Source organism: Labrus bergylta, chromosome 4 (assembly GCF_963930695.1).
Source record: "Labrus bergylta chromosome 4, fLabBer1.1, whole genome shotgun sequence".
NCBI classification, from domain to species: Eukaryota; Metazoa; Chordata; class Actinopteri; order Labriformes; family Labridae; genus Labrus; species Labrus bergylta.
The window spans coordinates 19,067,742-19,089,774 of record NC_089198.1 but is presented as its reverse complement, the minus strand read 5'-3'; the positions used below and the strand labels follow the sequence as shown (position 1 = coordinate 19,089,774).

The window sequence follows — 22,033 nt, the reverse complement described above, 5'->3', positions numbered from 1 at the left end:
ATTCAATTGCACAGATTCGCATCCAAAATACTTAAAACAAAATAATTCTATTACATAACCTGAAATGTTTTAATGAACCATTATGGATTTAACAATGAATGTGAAATGTAAATAAAAGTTAGTTGTCACCCTACACCCCACAAAAAAAAAAAAAAGTAAAACTGATGACGCTGTGGCCAACACTAGAGCAGCTCTTGCTTAGCTGGGATTTCGGAGTTATAATTATCCTGTGTAAGCCCCCTGGGGAATGGCAAAGTGAAGGTCCGATTTCACTGATCTGTCGCCCTCTTCAACACTGGCTGGTCAGCTTGAGTCAATGACTCACTGCAGTCTGGAGACACAGCCTTAGGTTGAATACCTGCACTTTTGAAACAGCTATATCATAAACAAGGCGACTTGAGCTTAGCTCCTCCTGATTTCCTTATTAACAGTAAATAAACACACGAGTGCAGTAGTTATAAGACAAGTGTGTGGCGACTTCACATTTCTGTAGGATGCCTTTTTTATTTGGAGCATTGTAGCATTTAGTGAAAAGAAGCAAATACTGATACAACACACTGTGGAAAATTATATAATTTGAGAATCATACAGAAGTTTGTGTAATAATACAGTACTATGATATTTATTTTAAAATGCAATTTGAAACCAGCTTTGAAGGGGATTAAGATGGTAACAGACAACAGAGGGAAATCCTTAAGGCTTCAGGCAATATAAGTGTACATGGAAGTTGTTACAGTGTTACAGAAATGCAGAATAATTTGATCAGTTATTTAGGGAAAACATTTAACTTTTTTTTCAACCAAATGAAACTTCAAATATAATGGAGAATACACCTTATGTTTCTACTTATCTCCACACACACTTTCAATTTAAAAATTTCTATTGAGCAGCAGTCTCCATAGAACAACAGAGCCGAGCTGTGGCAGCTGCAGAAAACAGCCTTTAAATTATGCTACAAAAAAAAAAGAGAGAGAGAAAAGTATAAACGGGAAAAATCCTCCATATCAGTAATACGGTCTTCTGGGATTATTCTGTGGAAACAAAGAAGAAACATTAGATTCAATACTAACATCTTGCTTTAAGGCCCATAACCCTGTTAAGTACAACTCTGAAACATTTGAACTGTTTTTTTATACATTAACTTACAAACTCAAAACTACTGCCAATATCATTAGAAGAATATGAAACATGTTACCAGTGGGTTTGGCCTGAAGCGGTACGCCAGCATCATCCTCTTTCTGTAAGCATCATATTCATCGTCATTTTTGGTGAGCACAGCCGGACGGTCGACTCCAAAGCCAGCTCCATCGACTGCTGTGGTTCCCCTGAAGTGGGACAGACGGAGGGACACACAAAATGAATGTGTTCTTTTCGTATTCTCTGTTGAGCCAACGAAATACTACTGTTTCTCTTGGTCTATCTGGATAAAGAAAAAACAATATAATTACAGCCCACTTTTCAAAGTGGACATTTTGGCATGTCACAGAAGATAAAGCAAAGGTGTGAATAATACAACCTCCATTTTTTGCTGCTATGTCAAAAAGAAAGAAACAATCACTTTAAATATCTTATGAGTTGTTAAAAAAAATCTGTTCAAAAAGTGCAACCATAAAGAGATTTCATAGCCAACTGCAGATAAGCTACTCTTGCGAAACTGGCTATTGTTGTGTAATAGAAAGATGTTTGTCCACAAAATAACAGTAGCTCCAACTGAAAGTGCACACCATTCAGAGATCCACAGTAACAAACATGCATTCAAGTAAAAAAAAAACAAAAAAAAGGAAGTGATGTGTTGCATGTAAAGTATTGAACAGTAAATGTTACACAGTAAGTAAAATATGTCTCGATGTACATATTAAGATGATCATACAATTTAAATTTAGGAAAAAAGGAAGAATTGTATGTAACAGTATTATTAGATGAGATACATTAACATACTGGGATAAGATAAGATTTCTTTATTGTCACTGTACAAGTTCTGTGATGCAGAGAGTCAGCGGGTGTCGCTTCTGTGAGTGAGACTGCTCTGTGGTAGAAGCTGTTACGGAGTCAGGTCGTGTGTGTGTGTGTGTACAGCACCCTGTAGCGCTTGCCAGAGGGCAGGGGGGTGAACATGGCATGTCCGGGGTGTGTGATGTCACGGATGATGACTGTTGCCTTCCTGGTGCAGCGTGTCTTTTGTAAATGTCCTCTACTCTGGGGAGCTGGGAGCCGGTAATCCTCTCTGCGGTCCTGATGATGCGCTGGAGAGACTTCCTGTTTTCTAGAGTGCAGCCAGAATACCACGCTGTGATACAGTAGGTGATGACAGACTCAATGGCTGACCTATAGTAGTTTACCAGCAGCTGTTGTGGAAGTCGTGCTTTCTTCAGGCACCTCAGGAAAGTGGAGCCTTTAGAGTCCTTTCTTGGCCATCGCTGTGGTGTTAACGGACCAAGTTGCGTCCTGGCTGATGTGGACACTGAGGTACCTGAAGCTCTGCACGACCTCCACTGTCTCGCCGTTGATGTTTATGGGGCGGTGGACGTTGGACTTCAGCCTCCTAAAGTCGAGGATCATCTCCTTAGTCTTCGCCGCGTTGAGGATCAGGTTGTTGTCTTGACTCCAGCTCTCTAGGTTCTCGACCTCTGCTCTGTAGGCTGACTCATTGTTGTTGGTGATCTGATTCTCACCTCGTGGGCACTCAGCACCAGCGCACCTGGTGGGTCCCGTTGCAGTGTCAGTGGTGAGTTGTTGTGACTGTCCCTGCAATCAAACCTGGCAAAGAAGCGGCTCAGATCTTCGGGTAGGGATGGGTTGGCAGTGTGTGTTGGGCTGCTGTTGTTGCCTGCATAGCCTGTTATTGTCTTGATGCCCTGCCACATGCGTCGGGAGTCAGAGCTGTTAAAGTGCTCCTCTATACGCATTTTGTAGCACCGCTTCGCTTCTCTGATGCCGTTCCTCAGTTTGGACCTGGCTGATCCCCTGTGCGGAAAGCAGCATCACAAGCCTTTAACAGGTTAACCACAGCTGCATTCATCCACGGTTTGTGGTTGGGGGAGTGTGCGTATGTTCTTCTCTGTGGTTACATTGTCCATGCAGAAGGTGATGTAGTGCAGCACAGATGAGGCATCGGTGTTCAGGTCTGTGTGGTTGTTGAATGTGGAAGTCTGTTTGAAGAGGTCCCAGTCTGTCTCATCGAAGCAGTCTTGTAGTCTGGCCATGGCTTCTTCAGGCCAGACCCTGATGGTGCGAACTGTGGGCTTAATCCTTGCAATGAGAGGTCTGTATGCAGGGGTCACAAGCAGGCTGATGTGGTCAGACCGGCCAAGATGGGGGGAAGGCGAGGCTTTGTAACCCCTTGCTATGTTGCAAATGCTGGATGTGCTATGGATGTCATTCTTTATTAACAGCCACTTACTGTTCCAATTATTACACAGCAAGGTAATGCCTAAAGATAAACCAATCTCGTGCGAGAGAACATTCAACATGGCCATGACTCAGTGAAAACCAGATGTACATAAGAAGACTGCTCACTTGTTAACAGGTGCCGTGATGCCCTTTCCATCACTGCCCAGACCTTCACCTTCCTTCCAGCCCATCTTCATGAGCATTCGGAAACCAAGATTCTCCACCGTCAACTTAAACTCTTTGTACTCAGAGTAGTCTGGATCCCGGCCCTCCTGCAACACACAGAGAAGTAGAGAGGAGAGATTATTGATGACATAGGTTAAGGCAAGATTTTCTGCTTTTTCTTTTGATGACATTGAAATTACTAAACACTGCCTGTCACCTGAGTCTGTTCACTAAAGAAAAGTATATTCAAGTACAGAAATTTAATTTGATTGACTTAGAACTCATATGGTGTGTTTTATTTTTATTTAACAGTTACACACATATGGTGTGTTTTATTTTTATTTAACAGTTACATCTTGACTTCAAAGTGAAGTCATCTTCAAAACTGTTTTTAATGACAATTCCCAATGGTTGTGTAACAGAAAATCCCTCTCTATTAGGCTTCAGAAAATGGAAGAAAAACTGACCTTTAGTGCCTTGAAGGTCTCCATAAACTTCTCCAGCTCTTCCGGGGGCAGGAAGTCCCCTATAAAGTGTTTCCCTTTCCCCATTTCTGTCAGGGATTCGGCCCACTCTGGAACAGAACAAACAAATCGTTTTTTTTTTTTTTTTTTTTTTTACAGTAACAGTTGATCACTTAATAAGGACTTCTTATCAAACACCCACTGATAACCAACAATTCCTGATAGTGGTGGTCATCGTTACCTCGGGTCTTCTCCATTTCCATCTGTCGGAGACGATGCTCCCAGGTGCCGGCCTGCTGGTCCACCTCTTCATCGCTGTCATATTCATGTTGATGGTCTCTCATGGCCTTATCCCACATTGACTGCATCTCTGCCATTGCACGCTTGTGTTTAATGATAATGTCATACATTTCTTGCATCTAGAGTGTGTGAGAAATAATAACACAGAGACAGGAACATGTTTACTAAGATGGTAATATACAGGTAATAGTCCTTAACTATTGGTGTGAATAACTTGATTCCATTAAAGACAAGTTAAATAAAAAACAATTGCCGAATATATGTCAAAAATGTTTTTTTACATTCCTTAGTTATATTGGGAGTTGACTTTGTTTTTACCTCTTGCTGCTCTTTGATTTGTTTTTTCTGTTCCTCTGAGAGTTCTGTCACTCCTACCAGACCAAGAGGCTTCCCCTTTTTATAACCGAGACTTTTTAGCTCATTAACTGAAAGAAACATCACAACAAAGTTTAGTACTTATAAATACATGACCTAATAGTTGAATGAAAATAACAAAGGGAAATGTGATTTGCAGAACATTGTTTGAACAATAAGCAATACTTGGTTCTATTTTTGTATTCTTATTCTGAAATTGTTGACAGTACCTATATATATATATATATATATATATATATATATATAAATATATTTACTATAATCACAGTTTTTAATTTTTTTTTTTTTTTTTACTGTAATCACTTTTTTTTTGGACTATTTCAAGTATGCACATCAGTATGAACATGTATGTGAAAATCTATGACAATGTTATCAGTTACAAAAATATACTCTTGATGCATTCTACAAGGCTTTTACTCAGATTAGGTTAATGCAAAATTCTCAAAAGAATAAAGTGCCAATTTGCACATATTTGTGTGTGTGTGTGAAGTGCTACTTCAAGTACCAGAGAGGGCGGGTGTGTTAATGTCTTGAACAATCTCTGGAGGGACAACGATGGGAGGAAGCGGCAGCTCCACTTTGTCATCCTCTGACCCCCACCGACTCTTTCTTTTCCGTTTCACAGGTGGAGTTACTGTGTCTTGAGTCTTAGACAGGGAGGTGGGGTTCGGCGGTGGAGGGATTCCCAGTGGTGAGGGTATGGCCGGTCGTAGAAGGTGTGTCCCAGACACTTCTGCTGGAGGTGAGGAGTTCTGAGAGACTGAAGCACGATACTCCTGTACTTTCTCTTTGTAGAAGTGGTAGGCCGGACTTTGGTGGTCATACAAGAAACTGAAGGACAGACAGTGAATATCTTGTGTGAGGTGGAACTTTAAATTATGATACACAGTTAAATACTGTGTACAGTGACTGACCTGCAGGCAGGATTGGCTCGGTTGTGCTCAGCAGCGATGGCTTCCACCTCAGGACCACCCTCTGACACAAACCTTGCCAGCTTCTCGGCCATCTGCAGGGTTTCCGCGTCCACTGGGGGGGAGACTTTAAGCAGCCTATCAGTACTGGGACTCTATTCACACTCAACTACTGTACCGTACTCAACTGGCCCTCACACACCACCAGTCTAGAGCCAATAGGGGATAAGAAGAGGAAGGAGGAGCAAGGGGGACATGGGTGGTGAATGGGGAACTGCATGGATGTGAGGATTTAACTGTAACAAATGAAACTCTAAAATTCCCAGAGCGGCTGCAGTCCACTAGTGGGTACAGTACACCTTCTCTGAGAAACCTTTCAGTATCTGCTTGTATAAACTAATGCATATCGCAAGATTCAGCTAAATCTTAATCGTAGCTAAATCCTCAAAACCTCGCTCTGATTAAACGAGGCCAGTCTAGAGATTAGCAATACAGACCAAGCAATATAAATCACAATTTGTTGGTGGAAGTGGTGTGCCCTCTTTGCAACCTTCAAAGTCCTATTGGAAACGAAAAATGTTCGACTCCAACACAGGAAAATGAGAGGAATACTAAGAAACCACTGCTGTAACTAAAACAACCTCAAATAAGAAGCTGCTTCATGCTGAATCAGTTCAGGACTTCTTAAAATGATTTTACAATTTTACAATGCACATCAGACATAGGTCAGCATTATAGCTTCTCCAAATTAGAGACCCAAAGGGAGAATCTCATAGGAAAATTATGATAATTTATGAAACACAAAATAAGGGATTCTTCAAGACATTTATTCAAGTCTGGAGTTAACAGAGAGAGAAGAATGTGTCTTTTGCCCCTGCTGTTGTTGCCATTGTTTGGTGCAACACCAATTTTGTATAAGTGAGAGGAAATGTGAGATGAATAAAAAAGACACAAATGTGAGTGTGTGAGAAAAGGTAATCTTACCATTATCTGATGTATTCTCCGGGCCGAGTAAATCCTTTCTCAGAACTGCAACTCTATTTTTGAAGTAGAGATACTCCAAGCTGCTTTTATTGTATAAAAATCTAAAGGAAAGGGACAAAAATCAATCAGGTGACTTTGAAACTGCAGTTTGATTTGAGGATTCAAGAGGTTAATTGTCAATCCAGAGCATATATGATCTTGAACATGAATTCAATAAGATACTCAGGTCTAGAGGAAGAAATTAAATAAAATACAATAATAGTAACTATATGCAATACAAACTATATATACGATAAAATCAAGTCTATATACAAAGACTTTAAAGTCTGTAAAAGAAAATTGAACAATAAATATTTTGCATAATGTATGTATATATATGGATATAAGAAAGGGGAATACACTTAACCAAGTGACCACAATTGAGTAATTAAATCAGGATGACATATATTGTCTTCTTCACTTACGCGAAAACAGGATTGTCTTTGTAGTCCTCCCTGGCCTTTCTCTCCAGCTCAGGTCCTCCCTCTGCCACAAAGGAGGCCATCTTATCGATGATAAGTTTAGTGTCTGAATCCTCTGGGGGAGAAACTTTAAGCAGGCTATGAGTACAATTACTCTAAGGACACCTTTGATAAATGCCACTCACAAGGCATCTGTGCCATAGGAGTAGACAGAAGATGCACTGAATCGTCCAAGCCATGTCGCTGGCCAGATTTATACTGAAAAACACAGGCCTTGAATTACCTTTCATCTCTAAGAATCTGGAGTAATCAGCCTCTTCTTCCTCTTCATCATCGTCTGGAGAACAAAACACACTCGGTCTCTGGCTGACGACAGGATTCTTCTTTGTCTGCGAGTAGTTCTTGAACTGACTAAGCATGCTACTGACTCCAAGGCCAGGCCTCTTGCCAACAAGAATGCTCTTTTTTTGCAGTGCGTTTCCTCCTGGTGATGGAGCTGAAGTTGAGGGATTTGTGGCATCAGTTGTTGAACCTAGAACAACAAAATCCAGTGTTGGCCTTAAACTAATTGCAGTTATTCTGTCTGTTGAATCGGCAAGTTTTGTTTTACTTGATAGGAGGTTATCAAAAAAAGTAAGCAATATTAGTGTGTGCACTGTTAACCTGCTTTTCAGCTGCTTTGGTAAATTTTCAAACATAACTGAACTCCACACTAGCACACACGTTATAAATACATGACAAAACAAATGTCAGTAATCTTTTCTGTCAAACCGATAAAAGATACTAACCATTTTCTGATTTATCCTTTTGCATCCTTATGAACTGCTGTAAGAAGCTTCCATCGTTTGCAAACTTGTTTGAATTAGGTCCTTGAAGACTGGGAGAAACACTGGGAACAGAGTTGTCTTTATTAATATAACATTAAGTCAATATTGTTAAATAAAGTATTCACACAAAACAATAGTGACTGACAGCACCAGGCATTGCTGTACTTTCCATCAATTGAATGTTAACTCTGTGTTTATGTCGTTGTAGGCAGATATTGGTACCTTGGAGGCAGAGGTTTGTTTACAGGTTTTACATTCATTTTTGCTTGCTCAGCCATTCTTTCCTCAATTTCTTTCTTCTTCTGGGCTATCAGCTTCTCTTGACGGAGAATATTTAAGTTCATCTTCTTTTTCTGAGGCTGTTCAGGTTTAGACTTCCATCCTCCTCGACCTGAAAAAAAAAAAAAGATAAAAAATCTGAATACAACAAATAACAACAACAACAAACATGTTATAACAGGCAGATAGTGTTGCAGAATGCTTTTCTGACCTGTTTCCTTTCAATTATTTTGGATTGTCCCCCAAATATTTAATATTTCTGTGTTTTCAGATGATTAATGTACACGAATAATATTCTAATTTTGCGATACAAAAACAAACAAACAACAAAGCTAGTCTTGATAACACAAGCCTTTGAATGTGATGGGTGACTGTGGGTATGAAGGCTGCATTTAAAGATAAGGTCAGTGTATAAAAGGTAAAGCTTTAATTAACAGGGGGTCTAGTTTCGCTTAGCCAGCAACTTGCTAACGTTGAACTGCTAACAAGAAAACTGTCGCACGGCTTCATAAACTCGCTATAACCTCAGCGAGGGAAAGCTGCTATAAATAGGACCATCATTTTAGCCCAAGGTGATATTAACCTGAATCGCTGTAATCCATGGTCTTGGTAGGAGGACAATATATTCCAAAAGAATCTCACAAACTCAAGTAAGGCCTTCACTGCTACAGTTGCAGTTTACAGATAGCTTAGCCCGCTAGCACAAATAAGAGCAAGACTTCCGGTTACAGTGTTTCAAGAATAAAACGCTTAAGTTAATACATCTAGGTAGAGCTACACAGGATGTCAGATGCTGATTAAGTTTTTAGCTTTCGCACAATTATATATATATTTTTTTGTATAAGATAAAGTTTATACTGTCGTGTTGCGTGTAAATTATTCCCACAGACGGTTCATAGAGCATTTATGTGTGCCTTTTATTGCCGTTTTCACCGACATGACAATCCCTGTAGAATGCTCATTAACTCAACAACTTCCTTTTACGAACGTGTATCCTTCAAAATAAGAGCACATTGTAATACTAACAGATTACACCACATAGCCTGCACTATATCTCAGAAATACTGATTTAAGTACTAAAATCATTTAACCACAAATACACAGGTGACACCTGAATAAACCAGGGGTATCTGTTATGAAAGCCCAAAGAGCAATATTGACATGCACATCGTACAGATTTTACCCCTCATTACAGCTTCACAAACATTTGCACATGATACAGAAATGGAGTCTGTTACATTCATATTCAGTCATTTCTACATAGTTTATGTTACGGTGTTCTACCTAATGGCATAGAGTTTAATTGCCAATTTTATGTCCTCATTTAGAACTTTAATATGGCTGTGAATGTTAAATTAAAGTGATTCATATTAACAGATAAAGACAGATGAAGACATCCTATGAGGGGAAATCACAGAGAATATACAGTGTCCACTTTTAATAACAATAACTCTTTCCAGTGTAGTTACTGTGTAATTTTCCATTATTGTATTTGTACCGGAATTCGTCTGCTTGAAGCTACCATGATCGTTCATTTGGCGTTCGCATGTTTCCGTCACCGGGGTACTTCTACTACTGTAATATTTACAGTCCATGGGTACTTCCCATTGCAACATTGCCAAGTACCTACTCAGTCTGTCAGTAGGCAGTAGGCAGTACCTACTATCCGTGCTGTCTACTGTTTAGTACCTACTATTCAGTAAGCGTGCACAGTAGGCAGATATTTCTGTATACACATACACACATACACATATATACACATTTCTTCTGATTCAGGGATGGGCAACTTTGGTCACGGCGAGGGCCACATTAATTTAATTCTCCCTACCAAAGGGCCAAATTGTAGAATACAAAAATTGATAAAATCAATTATGTCTCAAATTTAACTCAACATATACCAGTGGTCAAATATTATTATGGACATATTTCTGGTTTTCATGTTTTCATCGCAGATTTTGTCACATTTTCTAAATGTTTCCAATTCATTGATATGTAAAAATTGACTTGAGGGCCACGTTGAGGGTTGATGGGGGCCGCCAGTTGCCCACCCCTGGTCTGATTAATTCAGTAAGGAAGTGGCGTCATTTACGTTACCCGAACCGGCCGCATTCACCCGTTTTTTAAATTTTTTTTAAATTTTTTTTTAGCTTTATTCAAGAAGAGTAATGCGCATATACAGTCAGGTAAACAAAAAACAATATCACAAGTAAAAGACAGATTAAATAACTAAATAACATACAGTACATAAAGGAAAGTACAAATGAAAGCCAGTAATATACAGAATATAAAGTAAAATAAACCAATTAAGACGCATTTAAATAGTGAAATCATTATTTAGATAGAGGGGAAAAGGTTTTATAATAATGCAGACATTTGTTACATTTTCTGTTGTTAACTGAAGGTAGCGATTTCAGTCGGGACTTTAAATTAATATTAAATTAATCAACGCTCGTTTGTTTTGATTTGGAGGCGCACGTGAAGTGACGATTTACGTTTAATTTCGCGCAGGTGTCTCGAGCTCTGTTGTCCCTCGTCGCTACCCGTATGTACCCGTTCAGCTGCTCTCCTACTTAGAAATGGCTGAAGCTCCCCCACGGCCCTGCCGCTTCTTTTGTCACCGGTGTTCAGCAGAGATTTGTCCGCGTTTACCGGTAAGGACTGTGGAGAAATCTGTGTCCACACAGGCAGTGATTAGTAACATTTGGTCGTTACTTTGTGTGCGTTTGGTTGGCGGACGTGCAGTCACGTCTGCTGTTCAGCTACGCTAGTTAGCTACCTTCAATGGCAGCAGCTGTACAGTATGGTAGTGTTGAAGTTCTCTGTTACACTCGCATTATGGTCTTTTGTTAGACAGCGATGATTTTAACAATGTTGAATTACAGCAGCTAGATAGAGTCTGTTTCGGCTTGTTTGATGCGCATTATAGTGGTAGCGTCAGTCAGCTAATATAAGAAAGCTCAGGTTCACTTTTTTTTTTAGTACGATTACGATTGTGTTCTGAAGCTATCTTCAAGTGTCTGTTTGATTCAGTGATTAAAACGTGTCTTTCATTCATCACAAGTCTTATTGTAACCGTGTCGTGTGTATACCCTGAAGGTATATTGGCAATATCGCTTCAATCCCAGTAATCATCTGCCGCTTGCCTGCCAAAGCAGTCTGTTGTCAAGCCATCCATGAGAAGCTTCTTGAATGTTAGAGTAACTTTAACGTAACTAAGAGCCAGTCAGCTGCTAGAACTGCAATTTACAGTCCCATTCAATTACTGATTATAAATTCTAATAATGTGGGTTGTTTTTTTATACACGAAGACTGCAGTTTGTGCTTCTGTCGATTCAGTCACCTGAAGAGGCTTTAGTACATTTTAAGTTTCTGTATTTTAATCTGTTCCGTAGAGTTATAATTCAAGAAAGCAAAATACAAGCCAATAGCAGCACAACTGGAAAAATCTAGAAAGAGCATCAAGTTTACAAACAACATTTCTCTCAAATTTGTTACCCCAACTAGAGAATGATTTTTTTTTGGCCAAGTTGTTGAATTAGAGTGCATACGAGCATATTTACAGTCTATGGTTTTAGCCAGGTGTTTCTGACAAACAGACAACTTTGTGCATGTTTGTTACAATGTTGACAAACTAAATACATATACTGTATATCTTGACTGTAGGACTACACTTGTCCACGCTGTGATTCTGGTTTCATTGAGGAACTTACTGAAGAAAGAAGGTACAGAGACCTATTGTGTACCTCATTTTTATCAATTTGATTTTCATCTAGCTCTCTGAGTCTTAGACTTTTACTGTCCTTACCTTACCACTTTGTTCATTCAGTACGGAAAATGGGTCCGCATCCACATCATCTTCCAGTGATCAGAACCGCCCAGCCTTTGAGGTCAGTTTGACTTTTTAAATCTTCTGGTACATGAAAACGTGCTGTCCATCTAGTTCTTTGATGCTGACATAGTCTCTGTCTTTTCTATCAGAACATTGATCACCAGCACTTATTTACATTTCCCTCTGGGTATGGTCCCTTCTCGTTTGGGATTTTTGATGAAAACTTCGACCTTCGAACACGGCTACCCACAGAGGACAACAGAGAGGCAGAAAACAGGAGAGAGAGGGAAATGGCGTCACGGCAACGATACAGTGCAAGGCAACCCCGGGGTCGGCACGTTCCTCGACGACAGGGTACGCGCCATGAAGGAGTGCCCACATTAGAGGGGTGAGACTTTTTCAGCAGTACAGTGAGTGTGGGAGGTTTATGTGGGACACAAGAGGATACGGTTAAATAATAACTTCTTGACCAATATTGATTTTAGTTTTGTGTTTAGATACTTCTGAACATGATGTGGAAATTTGGTTTAAAAAAAATCCTTGAAAAATTAAATTTGATTTCAATTGTTATTTCCCTTAACAGCATTATCCAGCAGCTAGTAAATGGAATTATAGCACCTACAGCCATGCCAAATATCGGAATGGGCCCTTGGTAAGTATGAGAAACTGTGCTCCGTTTTTAGATTCCGATATTACTGTTGCTGTGTTTTTATTTACCATGTTGTTGTCTTGCAGGGGAATGCTACATTCCAATCCAATGGACTATGCCTGGGGGGCCAATGGTCTTGATGCTATCATAACACAGGTATAAAAAGTGATATTTTTTTCATGACAGAGAGATTGATATTTCTGAATCATGTTATCATTTACTTCTTAGAAAAAAATGTGGGGTGTTTCTTCATTTCAAAATGTGTTGACAGTAAACACACAGCATTTCTCAAATTGCATTTCTGCTGCTGCCAATAATTCATTCTTTAAATCAGACTTCATATTTAAAAGAGTTGTCACTTATAGAAAAAAAATGCTTTCAAATGTAGAAGGGCCATTTTTTGGTACAAATTTTCATTTTTTTTAATTGTAGTTATTGAACCAATTTGAAAACACGGGTCCCCCTCCTGCTGACAGGGAAAGGATAAAGAGTTTACCAACCACCTCCATTACAGAGGAACATGTGGGTAAGTCTCATTCTCACTTTTTTTTATTCCACGCTCTCACTTATTGACTCTCAAACCATTCTGTTCCCGAAGTAACGAGAACCAAACAGATCGGAAAAGTTCTTTTGAATGACGTTGACATACATGCCCCTACAACCTTGTTGACATAACTCGTAAAAAGTAAACCCATGCATTGCATGTCTCAGACAATAATCACCCTCTTAAAAAGTGCTTTAACATGTTTGTAGTTTCATGCTATAACAAACTAATGTGTGATCTTTAGTAAATGTTTATATGAACCTCTACTTGGACTGTAGAGACTGTCAGTGGTATTGAAGTAAAGTGCCTGAAAATCTGAATTGAATCGTACACTGCTGAACGTTTCCTTAACTCAAACAAACAGAATCTGTGGGGTCAGAATTTTCCATGCAGCTGAAACTTGTGACCATGGGTGTCACACACACACACACACACACACACACACACACACACACACACACACACACACACACACACACACACACACACACACACACACACACACACACACACACACACACACACACACACACACACGCTAACAGTTTGTGGTTTTCTGTTTGTGCAGGTGCTGGTTTGGAGTGTCCGGTGTGCAAAGAAGACTACAGCGTTGAGGAGAGTGTTAGACAACTGCCATGCAATCATTTATTTCACAACGACTGTATAGTACCGTGGCTTGAACAGGTATGTAAATATATCAAAAACATCCGTTAGTATGATATCAGACATTGATTTAGGATTGAAAAGGTATCAGCTACATCAGCCTGAATATAAATACATTCAATTTAAGTCAGAGTTGTGTATGATATTTATTTTATCACAGTAAACTGTGCTTTTTAAAACATTGGAAAGTATTCCTAAACAAAGTTAATAAGTGAAGTGTAAATAAACACAAACATCAGCAGCCAGAGGTTTTAGTTAAAGGGGAAGAACTTGATGGCTTTTCAGTGACAAAAAGAAAGACAAGCTTTCTTTGGGTTAAAAATTATGTTTGCTTGGATTTTTCTGATGATTGAACCTAAGCATTTAACTTCCTCTTGGGATAGGGTACACATTTTCTAAACCTTGAAATACTGTACAGTATAAAATGAAAATACAACACTTGGTTGAATAAGAACAATCATAACATTTCAACATAGATACCAAATGAAAGGGTTTGATTTGTTTTCTTAATAAAGTCATTGTGGTGTCTTTGGAGGATGGATTGTCTTTTTCTTTGCCCTAACCATTCTGCAGCGAGTGCAGAACATCACATTTTTTCTGCTGATGTTTATAGATAACATGCGACCAAGATACATGACATTCCACATTTTATTTAACCTACGAAGCACACAAAACACTTTGATAAAAAAAAAAGAAAGACAATAAAAAGAAAAGGAGGGAAATAAAGTCTTGTTCACTTTGACACATGCACAAGATTTAGAAAACATACAGAACAATTTCAGAAAAAAAGGTTCAACACAATAATACAACAACACCAATATATACCAAAACTTACCAGCACCATAAAATGCTTTTCTTAGACTTTTTTTATTGTTATTCAAACTTGTACTTTACAGTGCAGATAAGAATGATATTTTGTTGCAGGATAAAAACAGCAGCAAGTATTCACATAGAAAAATAAGGTGCAGATATAAAAAGAAAAGTTATGTATAAAATTTCTATACAGATAAATATATTGCATGTTTGTGATGTATGTTATATTGTATTTTACAGTCCAGTGAGGTAGTCCTGTGTGGGGGTTTGAGGGGGAATGGAGGGATTCTTTTTTTGTGTTCAAAAGTCTTATGGCCTGTGGGAAGAAGCTGTTACAGAACCTGGAAGTTCTGCTTCGGAGGCTGCAGAACCTCTTTCCAGAGTCCAGCAGCGAAAACAGTCCTTGGTGGGAGTGGGAGGTGTCTCTGCTGATTTTCTGACCCCTGGTCAGGCAGCGGATTTTCGGTGTCATCACAATATTAACATGCTCAATAAAGACATCACAGTAGGCAAAAATGAAATGCACTGAATAGAAAAACAATTATTTTCTAATGTCCGTTTGCTGTGGACTACAAAGTTGTTTGGCACAGAGGCTGAGTGAGGGGACAAGAGCAAGACAAATGTGGTTGATGAGATCATTCTGTTGAAATAACAGCAACTATGCTATTTGGAATTATTTTGGCTTTATGAGAGACAAAGTGTTCTAAACCAGGTACTAGATAAACATTACAAACAAACTCTTAAGTTATAACTGGTGTGCACTTAAATATTATTCATATTGAGTTTGTTATTGTTTGAACATTGGTGTTACACTTTACAGATTTTCTTTACATCAGCACCACCTTATAGGCCTGACGTGTTTTCAAAGTTAAATACGTAGCAATCATTTTCTATTAAATACGATTGTGTGTTCATTCATGTCACTTTGTAAATATATTGAAAATACTTCACATTTTAATAAAAGTCTCTGTCCTTCATATTTCCTGCAGCATGATACGTGTCCTGTGTGCAGGAAGAGTCTTAGCGGACAGAACACGGCCACAGACCCGCCAGGGTTATCAGGAATGAACTTCTCCCCCTCCTCCTCATCCTCTTCCTCCCCCAGCTCACCTAGCAATGAGAACGCTGCCAGCAACTCGTAGAATTTTACCTTCAAGGCCACCTCACATCTGAGAAATCTCACAAAACAAGTGAAACAGGCCACAGCGACTCCTCTCTACAGCTGAGACCAGGACAGCTGTCTGTTTCAATTCAAGAGGACAATATCGAGGTGAACTCTGAATCTTTTGCTGAACTGATGCTGGGCACAGCTCCTGCTGCTATACTAGCGGCGTTCTCGGGGTGGGACAGGGCAGTGGTAAAGAAGGCTCCAGAGAGACTGTGAATAGTGATAATAAAGGTAAGATTGTACCAAGAACTGGAGTAGAATTTGAGCTTGAGTGGACTTCTTCATGATGGAGATGTTTATTTGCCAAGAGGTGGAAAAATATTTAATAGACAAGAGACGAAAAGCTCTTTTTTTAATAAAAACATTTCCTGTGGTGGCAGAGTACATACTGTAGGTGTGTAGTTAGAGAATTCATCTTGAACTGTCAGCTGCTGTACGGCTAACGGATCAACTCAAACCTTGCAGAAAGGGAACTAAGTGTATGCATCAGATTTAATTTAAATTTATTTGCAGCTTTATTTTTTATTTTGCACAAAAATCCTGTCTGATGTTGAGAATGTGAATTTTGGGAAACTACTGAACAAAAAAGGGATATTTCTTTTACTTTTTTTTGCATTGAATGACTTTTAAGACTTTTTTTTTTATAAGATTCTTTTTATATCACAGCTTGATCCAGTGTATTTGGTGTATTTTGACAAGTAACGATGCGCGTAGCTCAAAACCGACTCATTATTGAATGCTTTCCTGAGATTGATCGATGTAAAAGGATAATCAAGACAAAAAAGGCATGGGATTATGTTACCTCTATGGAACTGACCAAATGTGTTTCACAAAACAAGTGTTTATTATTTTATTTACTGATTTTTCGTACAGTCACAATAAAGTGCTAAAAAACTGTTTTCCCTGCCAAGTATGTGCAGTTAAATGTCTCAATAATAATTATGGATTACTCAAACTACAGAGTCCTGACAACGATACCTGGGCCTGTGGTGTCTGCAAAGACCAAGCACCGATCCCAACCATTGTTAAATAAATAAGCCCACTGTGCTTACATGTGGAAATGAGATGAGATGAGATGAGATTCAACTTTATTGTCATTACACATATACAAGTATAGAGTAACGAAATGAGGTTTGGCATCTCACCAGAAGTGCAAATAAGCAGAAAGTGCAAGAGTCTGTGCTATGTACAGTAATTGCAAAATTTACAGATGTAGACAAAAAAAGTGAATTATTTGGTAAATCTGGATGGCTGGATTAATGGGATGCAATAAATATAAATAAATGCTATAAATAAGTAATGCTACAAAATAAGTGTGTTCTTAGGATTATTTAGGAAATGAAGTTAACACAAAACTGCAGTTAGAGGTAAACAGAGTTTCAATTAACAGATCATCCTGGGAATCAGCCACATTGTCTTATCGCCATCCAGCTATCTGTCTGAATAATTCAGATAACTAATCACAACTCAGCCTTGTGTTTACTTCCAAGTCCCAAACACAACCACGCTCCAAGACTGGTGAGTACTTTTACCTAAGCACTGTAAGACTCGCCTTTGTGACGAAGCACAAACTTAATCTTGATATAAGTCTTAGAGTTCCTACATTAAAGTAGCATGTCAGACCTGATGTTCTCAAGGTTGATCAAAGTCACATTTTAAGACATTCACAGTGAGCCTGACAAAATGTTTAACTTATATGATTAGCTGACCTTAACAATACAGAGGTTCTGGTTTAGCAATTAAAGCTTAATTGTTTGCTAAAATGTTGGAAAGAGACGCATGCTAATTTGTCTTTAAAAGTCCAGCAAATTTGTGTCTTTGCTCCACAAAAATAAGGTAATAACTCAATCTTCCATATAGGTCAATACTAATTTTGATTCATAGATCCATTTCAGCTCTTGTCTCTAACTAAAATGTTTCTGGGCCTTTGCCCCCACCACCACTTACCTGCCTACTTGTTTGTGACACTTTTAATTGTATTCAAATCCTTTAACTAAATCTGTGTGTCTTCTTCATTTCTGAGAGAGCATTGTTCTGCATGCACCGACCTTCCAGGAAATAGAACTGAACGTGGGTGCAGCTGTCCAGCTAGAGGATTGAAGTGAAGTTAGGATTGCAGAGAGAGGGAGACAGAAAGAAAGAAGAGGAAGGGTGATAGAGTGATGATGTTTATTTCTTCCCTGCACTGATGTGAAAAGGTAAGAAGTCGTTTGGAAAAGTAAAAGATATGTCATGGATGAAATAAAAATCCAGTGTAGGTATATTTCTTTTAAGTAGGTCTATATCAGGGATGGGCAACTTTGGTCAAGGCAAGGGCCACATTCAATTAATTCTCCCTGCCAAAGGGCCAAATTGTAGTATACAAAAACGATCAATTATGAATCAATTATTTAAAAAAAATCAATTATGTCTCAAATTTAACTCAACATATGCCAGTGATCAAATATTATTATGGACGTATTTCTGGTTTTCAGTTAGGCTATCTGACATATACTGCTGTATATTCTTCCATTAGAAATGCCTAATAAAATGTATCTTACACAATCTGAATATAATATTTCTATGACCTCACCATGTTGTCCAGAATTTGAATTGAATTTTGCTTTGAAACCCATTTGTGGGAAGTTAATGGCACAGTATGTTTCCACGGAGTGGTGAACTTCAACACCTTAAAGATCTCACACCAATGAGTGACAAAAGCCTACGCGTTTTGTTCTGTAGAGACCTAGACTTATTCTGTAGACTTTGTTGATAGTGTTTAAAGTTTGGCACCGCTATTGAGTCAACATCTCATTGCAGTGAATACCACACAACCTCTGTGCTACCCCTGTGAGGCCGCTAGGGTGCGCTAAGCACCAACTCGATGGGTGACATCTATTCAGGAAGGATGTCATTGAGAACACCTTCTAAAATATGACATCATTGGAGTTTTCATTAACACGTGTTAATTAAACTTTTATTGTTAGTATAAAGAGTTGTTGACAACATTTCAGTCATCAATGGACGTGTGGTTCTGTGAAAAAAGCCACTTAAAGGCTCTTCATCTAAGCTGTAGGTCATGACTGCGAGGCCTTGACTGGAAAAAAAAAAAGCTGGAGCCGAATTAGCAGCAGCGTACGCTAATAGTTTAATGATATCTGACGCAGTCAAAGGGCTCAATTAGTTTGATGCTCAAGCATCTTTGACACAATGACTAGTGAAAGTAAAAGCGCAGTAGTTTGCAAATAAGTCACGTCCACCCCTCCCTCTGTCCCTCTCTCCTTCCTCTCCCTCTCTCCTCTTCTTCTCTTCATCTCTCTCCACCTCTGATTGGTTTTCTGTAAAGATAATTGGTGGCAAAATTTGATATGCCCAATGTCATGGACAGGAATGAGGTTTCACCGGCGACTGCTGCCACCATGAAAAAGAAGGCGGTAGGCGGATGCAGCCACATCAGCGCCCCTAAGGCTACCGCGTCCAAATGCACAAGAAGCACCAGCAGCCAGAACTGTCTGGACTCTGGTTCTTCCGGCGCACCGAGCGCTAAGCAGCCCGGTGCGGCCAGCAACGTCGTGATGGACGAGACGGAGGACGGGGAAGAGGAGTCCAGGTTCCAGCATCCGCGGTTGCGCCGAGCCGGGGGGAGCGGCAGCGGTGGAGGAGGAGGCGGCGGCGGCGGCGGCAGTATCAGGATGAAGAACTTTACGCCAGGAGGGGGAGCCGCGTCCTCGGGTTCCAGGAGAAACTCCAACAAGGAGCCGTGCCATACGCACACAGAGGACGCTCCCGCCGCTCCACGGCCCACTACTGCCTCCAGATCTGCCGAGACTCAGACACCCTGTCCGGGCGATGCTGCCCGGCGCGGAGAGACCAGCCGAGCATCTGGGGCGGAGGCGTCGGAATCAGCGGTCGCGTTAGAGGTTTTAAACGCGACAGCAGGTGATGGTTGCAACAGCGTCGTTACAATTTCCAGTATGAAATGCAACAAAAACGGAGAATGCAGGAGGGACTCGGGTACCGGGAGCCTGCGCTCAATAATCTCCAAGCAGGAGAAGCAGACAGGAGGGTCGGGGAGGGCCGAGGACGGGGGGAGCACGAAGCGGGGAGGCTGTAACTCGGCCACCGCCAGCATGGACGGCTCCATCACCCCAGGTGGGTCTTTGACCGGCGGACAGGGAGGCGAGAACGCTAACCCTGGCGCTACCCCCGTGTCCAGCGGCGTGCCCGAGAAAAAGGACTCCAAGGTGTCCTTCTCCAACGCACCGAGTCGGAAAGCCTCGTCCTCGCTGCATGGCCCGGCTCAGACTCAGAACCAGCAGCCCAGGAACTCTGTCACTTTCCAGAAGTCAGAGGAGGATGGACCGCCAATCGTGCCCGCCGAGGACGCGGAGCCTCAGGGCAGCCAAGCCAGCTTCATGCAGCGACAGTTTAGTAGTATGCTGCAGCCTGGAGTTAACAAATTCTCCTTACGCATGTATGGTAGTCAAAAAGCAGTAGAGAGAGAACAGGAGAGAGTAAAATCAGCTGGAAATTGGATTATCCACCCTTACAGTGATTTCAGGTAAGAGCTGCTGGGGCTGCCGTTGGTTGCAGGTTGAAAGTCATGAGGGGCCCGTGTGGGTCCTCATTGTCATCTACAACTCACTTTAGTGTGAGAAACCACTGTCGCTCAATGGAAACACATTCATGGTTATTATTTAAGGCTAGATGCGGCTGATTTTTCATTCAATCCCCTCTGAGTTAATATGTACAGAGTGTAATCGATGCATTGCAACGTACGGCCGTTTATCCCCCAAACAACCTGTTGTCAGGCAAATGCACTTAAGCGGAGAGTGTCCTTTCAAGGTTGTAAACAAATCCTATTCCTGTCTGCATGTACAGTAGCATGTCTGGGATGCTCAACAAGCCTGGCCTGCTAACACAACCCCACTTTTCGTTGCAGCACGCGCACAGTTAACAAAGAGGACAGCGCCCTGGCGCTTATTTGAGTGTCAGATCTCTCAAATAGTACCATTACTATTCAAAGATTGGGTTATTATTCGTGGTTGTCTAAGCTCTGCGACGAGAGCCGTGCTGACAGGATATAGGCTATGTGTGTGTGTGTATGTGTGTGTGTGTGTACGTGTGTGTACGCGATGCACTCAGTAATGGAATGTCACCTTGAGCCAAGTGTGCGAAAACCTCAAGCATGCTCACTGGAGACACATCCGCCTTTTCGACTCCCCGGATCCTGTATTTTAATGACGGATGCTCTCTGTTTACGTATCTCAGCCTAAACCCTAATGACCCAGCTGGACATGAAGCGGCATTTCTTTCATGCAAATATTTAGGGACATGTACGAATCAGGGAGGGGGGGGGGGGGGGGGGCTCCTCGTGACTAAGTTTAAATAATTAGATGTTTTTTTTTTCTCTCTGGTATTTACCCGTCGCTGAATTGAAAATGAGTAGGTTTAGTTGTCTTATGGTGCTGTTTGTTTTCAGCACCACACCGGGTGGACAGCTCCCGGCTAATTTGTAGTCGGCTCGCGCTCCTGAGCTCTATTCTAAAAAATACCACCTTCACGTTTGGCCCATTTTTTGATCACATGTCTAGTCTGTAGACCACCAAAGCTAAACTTGAGACACTTTTTTCAACAACAGAGAGGTAATTTAACGACAGGGCCTCTTCTGAGACCTTTCTTTACCGTGTAAAATCCCACACAATGTGATGCAACAGCTGCCCCCCCCCAGTAACTCGTATGTTAATTGATGCTAGGTTAAACAGCAACGTTGCCTCCAACATTAGCCTACCTATCATCGTGGCATTTTCTGTTGTTGCCGGGAAGTGGAATAGTCGAGCTTGTTGCATAAGTAGCAGTGTAATGACTCAGCGCTGCACCTGTCCTGCAGAGCCTCCTCTTACGGGCTCAAACACCACTTCTGTTACTCTGTCCCGTTCACCTTACCGTCACATCACCATTGGTAGCAAATAACAAGTCCCTTACCTTCTTATGTGCTAGAAAGGTCTGTGTTTATTAAAGTGATATCAGGTGTCCTGGAGACCCAGGGTCCTCATTAAAAGCTTTAGAAGCATGCTTAACATGTTTAATCAGCTTAATGCTCAGTGAGTTTTTCATTTTTTATGTGAATTAAGTGTAAATCTAAAATGGCAGCTGCACAAAAATGTCACTCTTGTCTGGGGTCTCAGAGACCCTGGCTTGAAACATGGTAAATATAGTTGAAAGGGAAAGT

At 40.5% G+C, this 22,033-nt stretch overlaps 3 protein-coding genes across 3 annotated transcripts in view; 2 read left to right on the top strand and 1 right to left on the bottom strand.

Moving 5' to 3' along the window:
- Window positions 1-455: 455 nt before the first annotated feature.
- On the bottom strand, window positions 456-8,891 carry sugp1 (SURP and G patch domain containing 1). The gene is made up of 14 exons (XM_020634022.2): window positions 8,740-8,891; window positions 8,100-8,268; window positions 7,839-7,939; window positions 7,334-7,582; window positions 7,054-7,177; window positions 6,590-6,690; window positions 5,609-5,732; window positions 5,200-5,525; window positions 4,638-4,744; window positions 4,261-4,438; window positions 4,023-4,129; window positions 3,517-3,662; window positions 1,196-1,325; window positions 456-1,031 (listed from the first exon to the last, which is right to left on the bottom strand). The coding sequence occupies exons 1-14, from the start codon at window positions 8,756-8,758 to the stop codon at window positions 1,005-1,007; spliced, it is 1,908 nt and encodes a 635-aa protein (XP_020489678.1). The 5' UTR covers window positions 8,759-8,891; the 3' UTR covers window positions 456-1,004.
- Window positions 8,892-10,653: 1,762 nt separating this feature from the next.
- Window positions 10,654-16,721, top strand: LOC109984013 (E3 ubiquitin-protein ligase RNF126). The gene is made up of 9 exons (XM_020633986.3): window positions 10,654-10,807; window positions 11,820-11,878; window positions 11,983-12,043; window positions 12,135-12,373; window positions 12,569-12,637; window positions 12,721-12,790; window positions 13,067-13,160; window positions 13,747-13,862; window positions 15,644-16,721. The coding sequence occupies exons 1-9, from the start codon at window positions 10,733-10,735 to the stop codon at window positions 15,794-15,796; spliced, it is 936 nt and encodes a 311-aa protein (XP_020489642.1). The 5' UTR covers window positions 10,654-10,732; the 3' UTR covers window positions 15,797-16,721.
- A 151-nt stretch (window positions 16,722-16,872) lies between these two features.
- LOC109984052 (potassium/sodium hyperpolarization-activated cyclic nucleotide-gated channel 2) overlaps window positions 16,873-22,033 on the top strand; it is a 35,872-nt gene continuing 30,711 nt past the window's right edge. Inside the window, exon 1 of the mRNA XM_065953955.1 lies at window positions 16,873-20,362. Coding sequence (XP_065810027.1) covers window positions 19,170-20,362 — 1,193 coding nt within the window. The 5' untranslated portion in view covers window positions 16,873-19,169. The remainder of the gene's footprint in view (window positions 20,363-22,033) is intronic.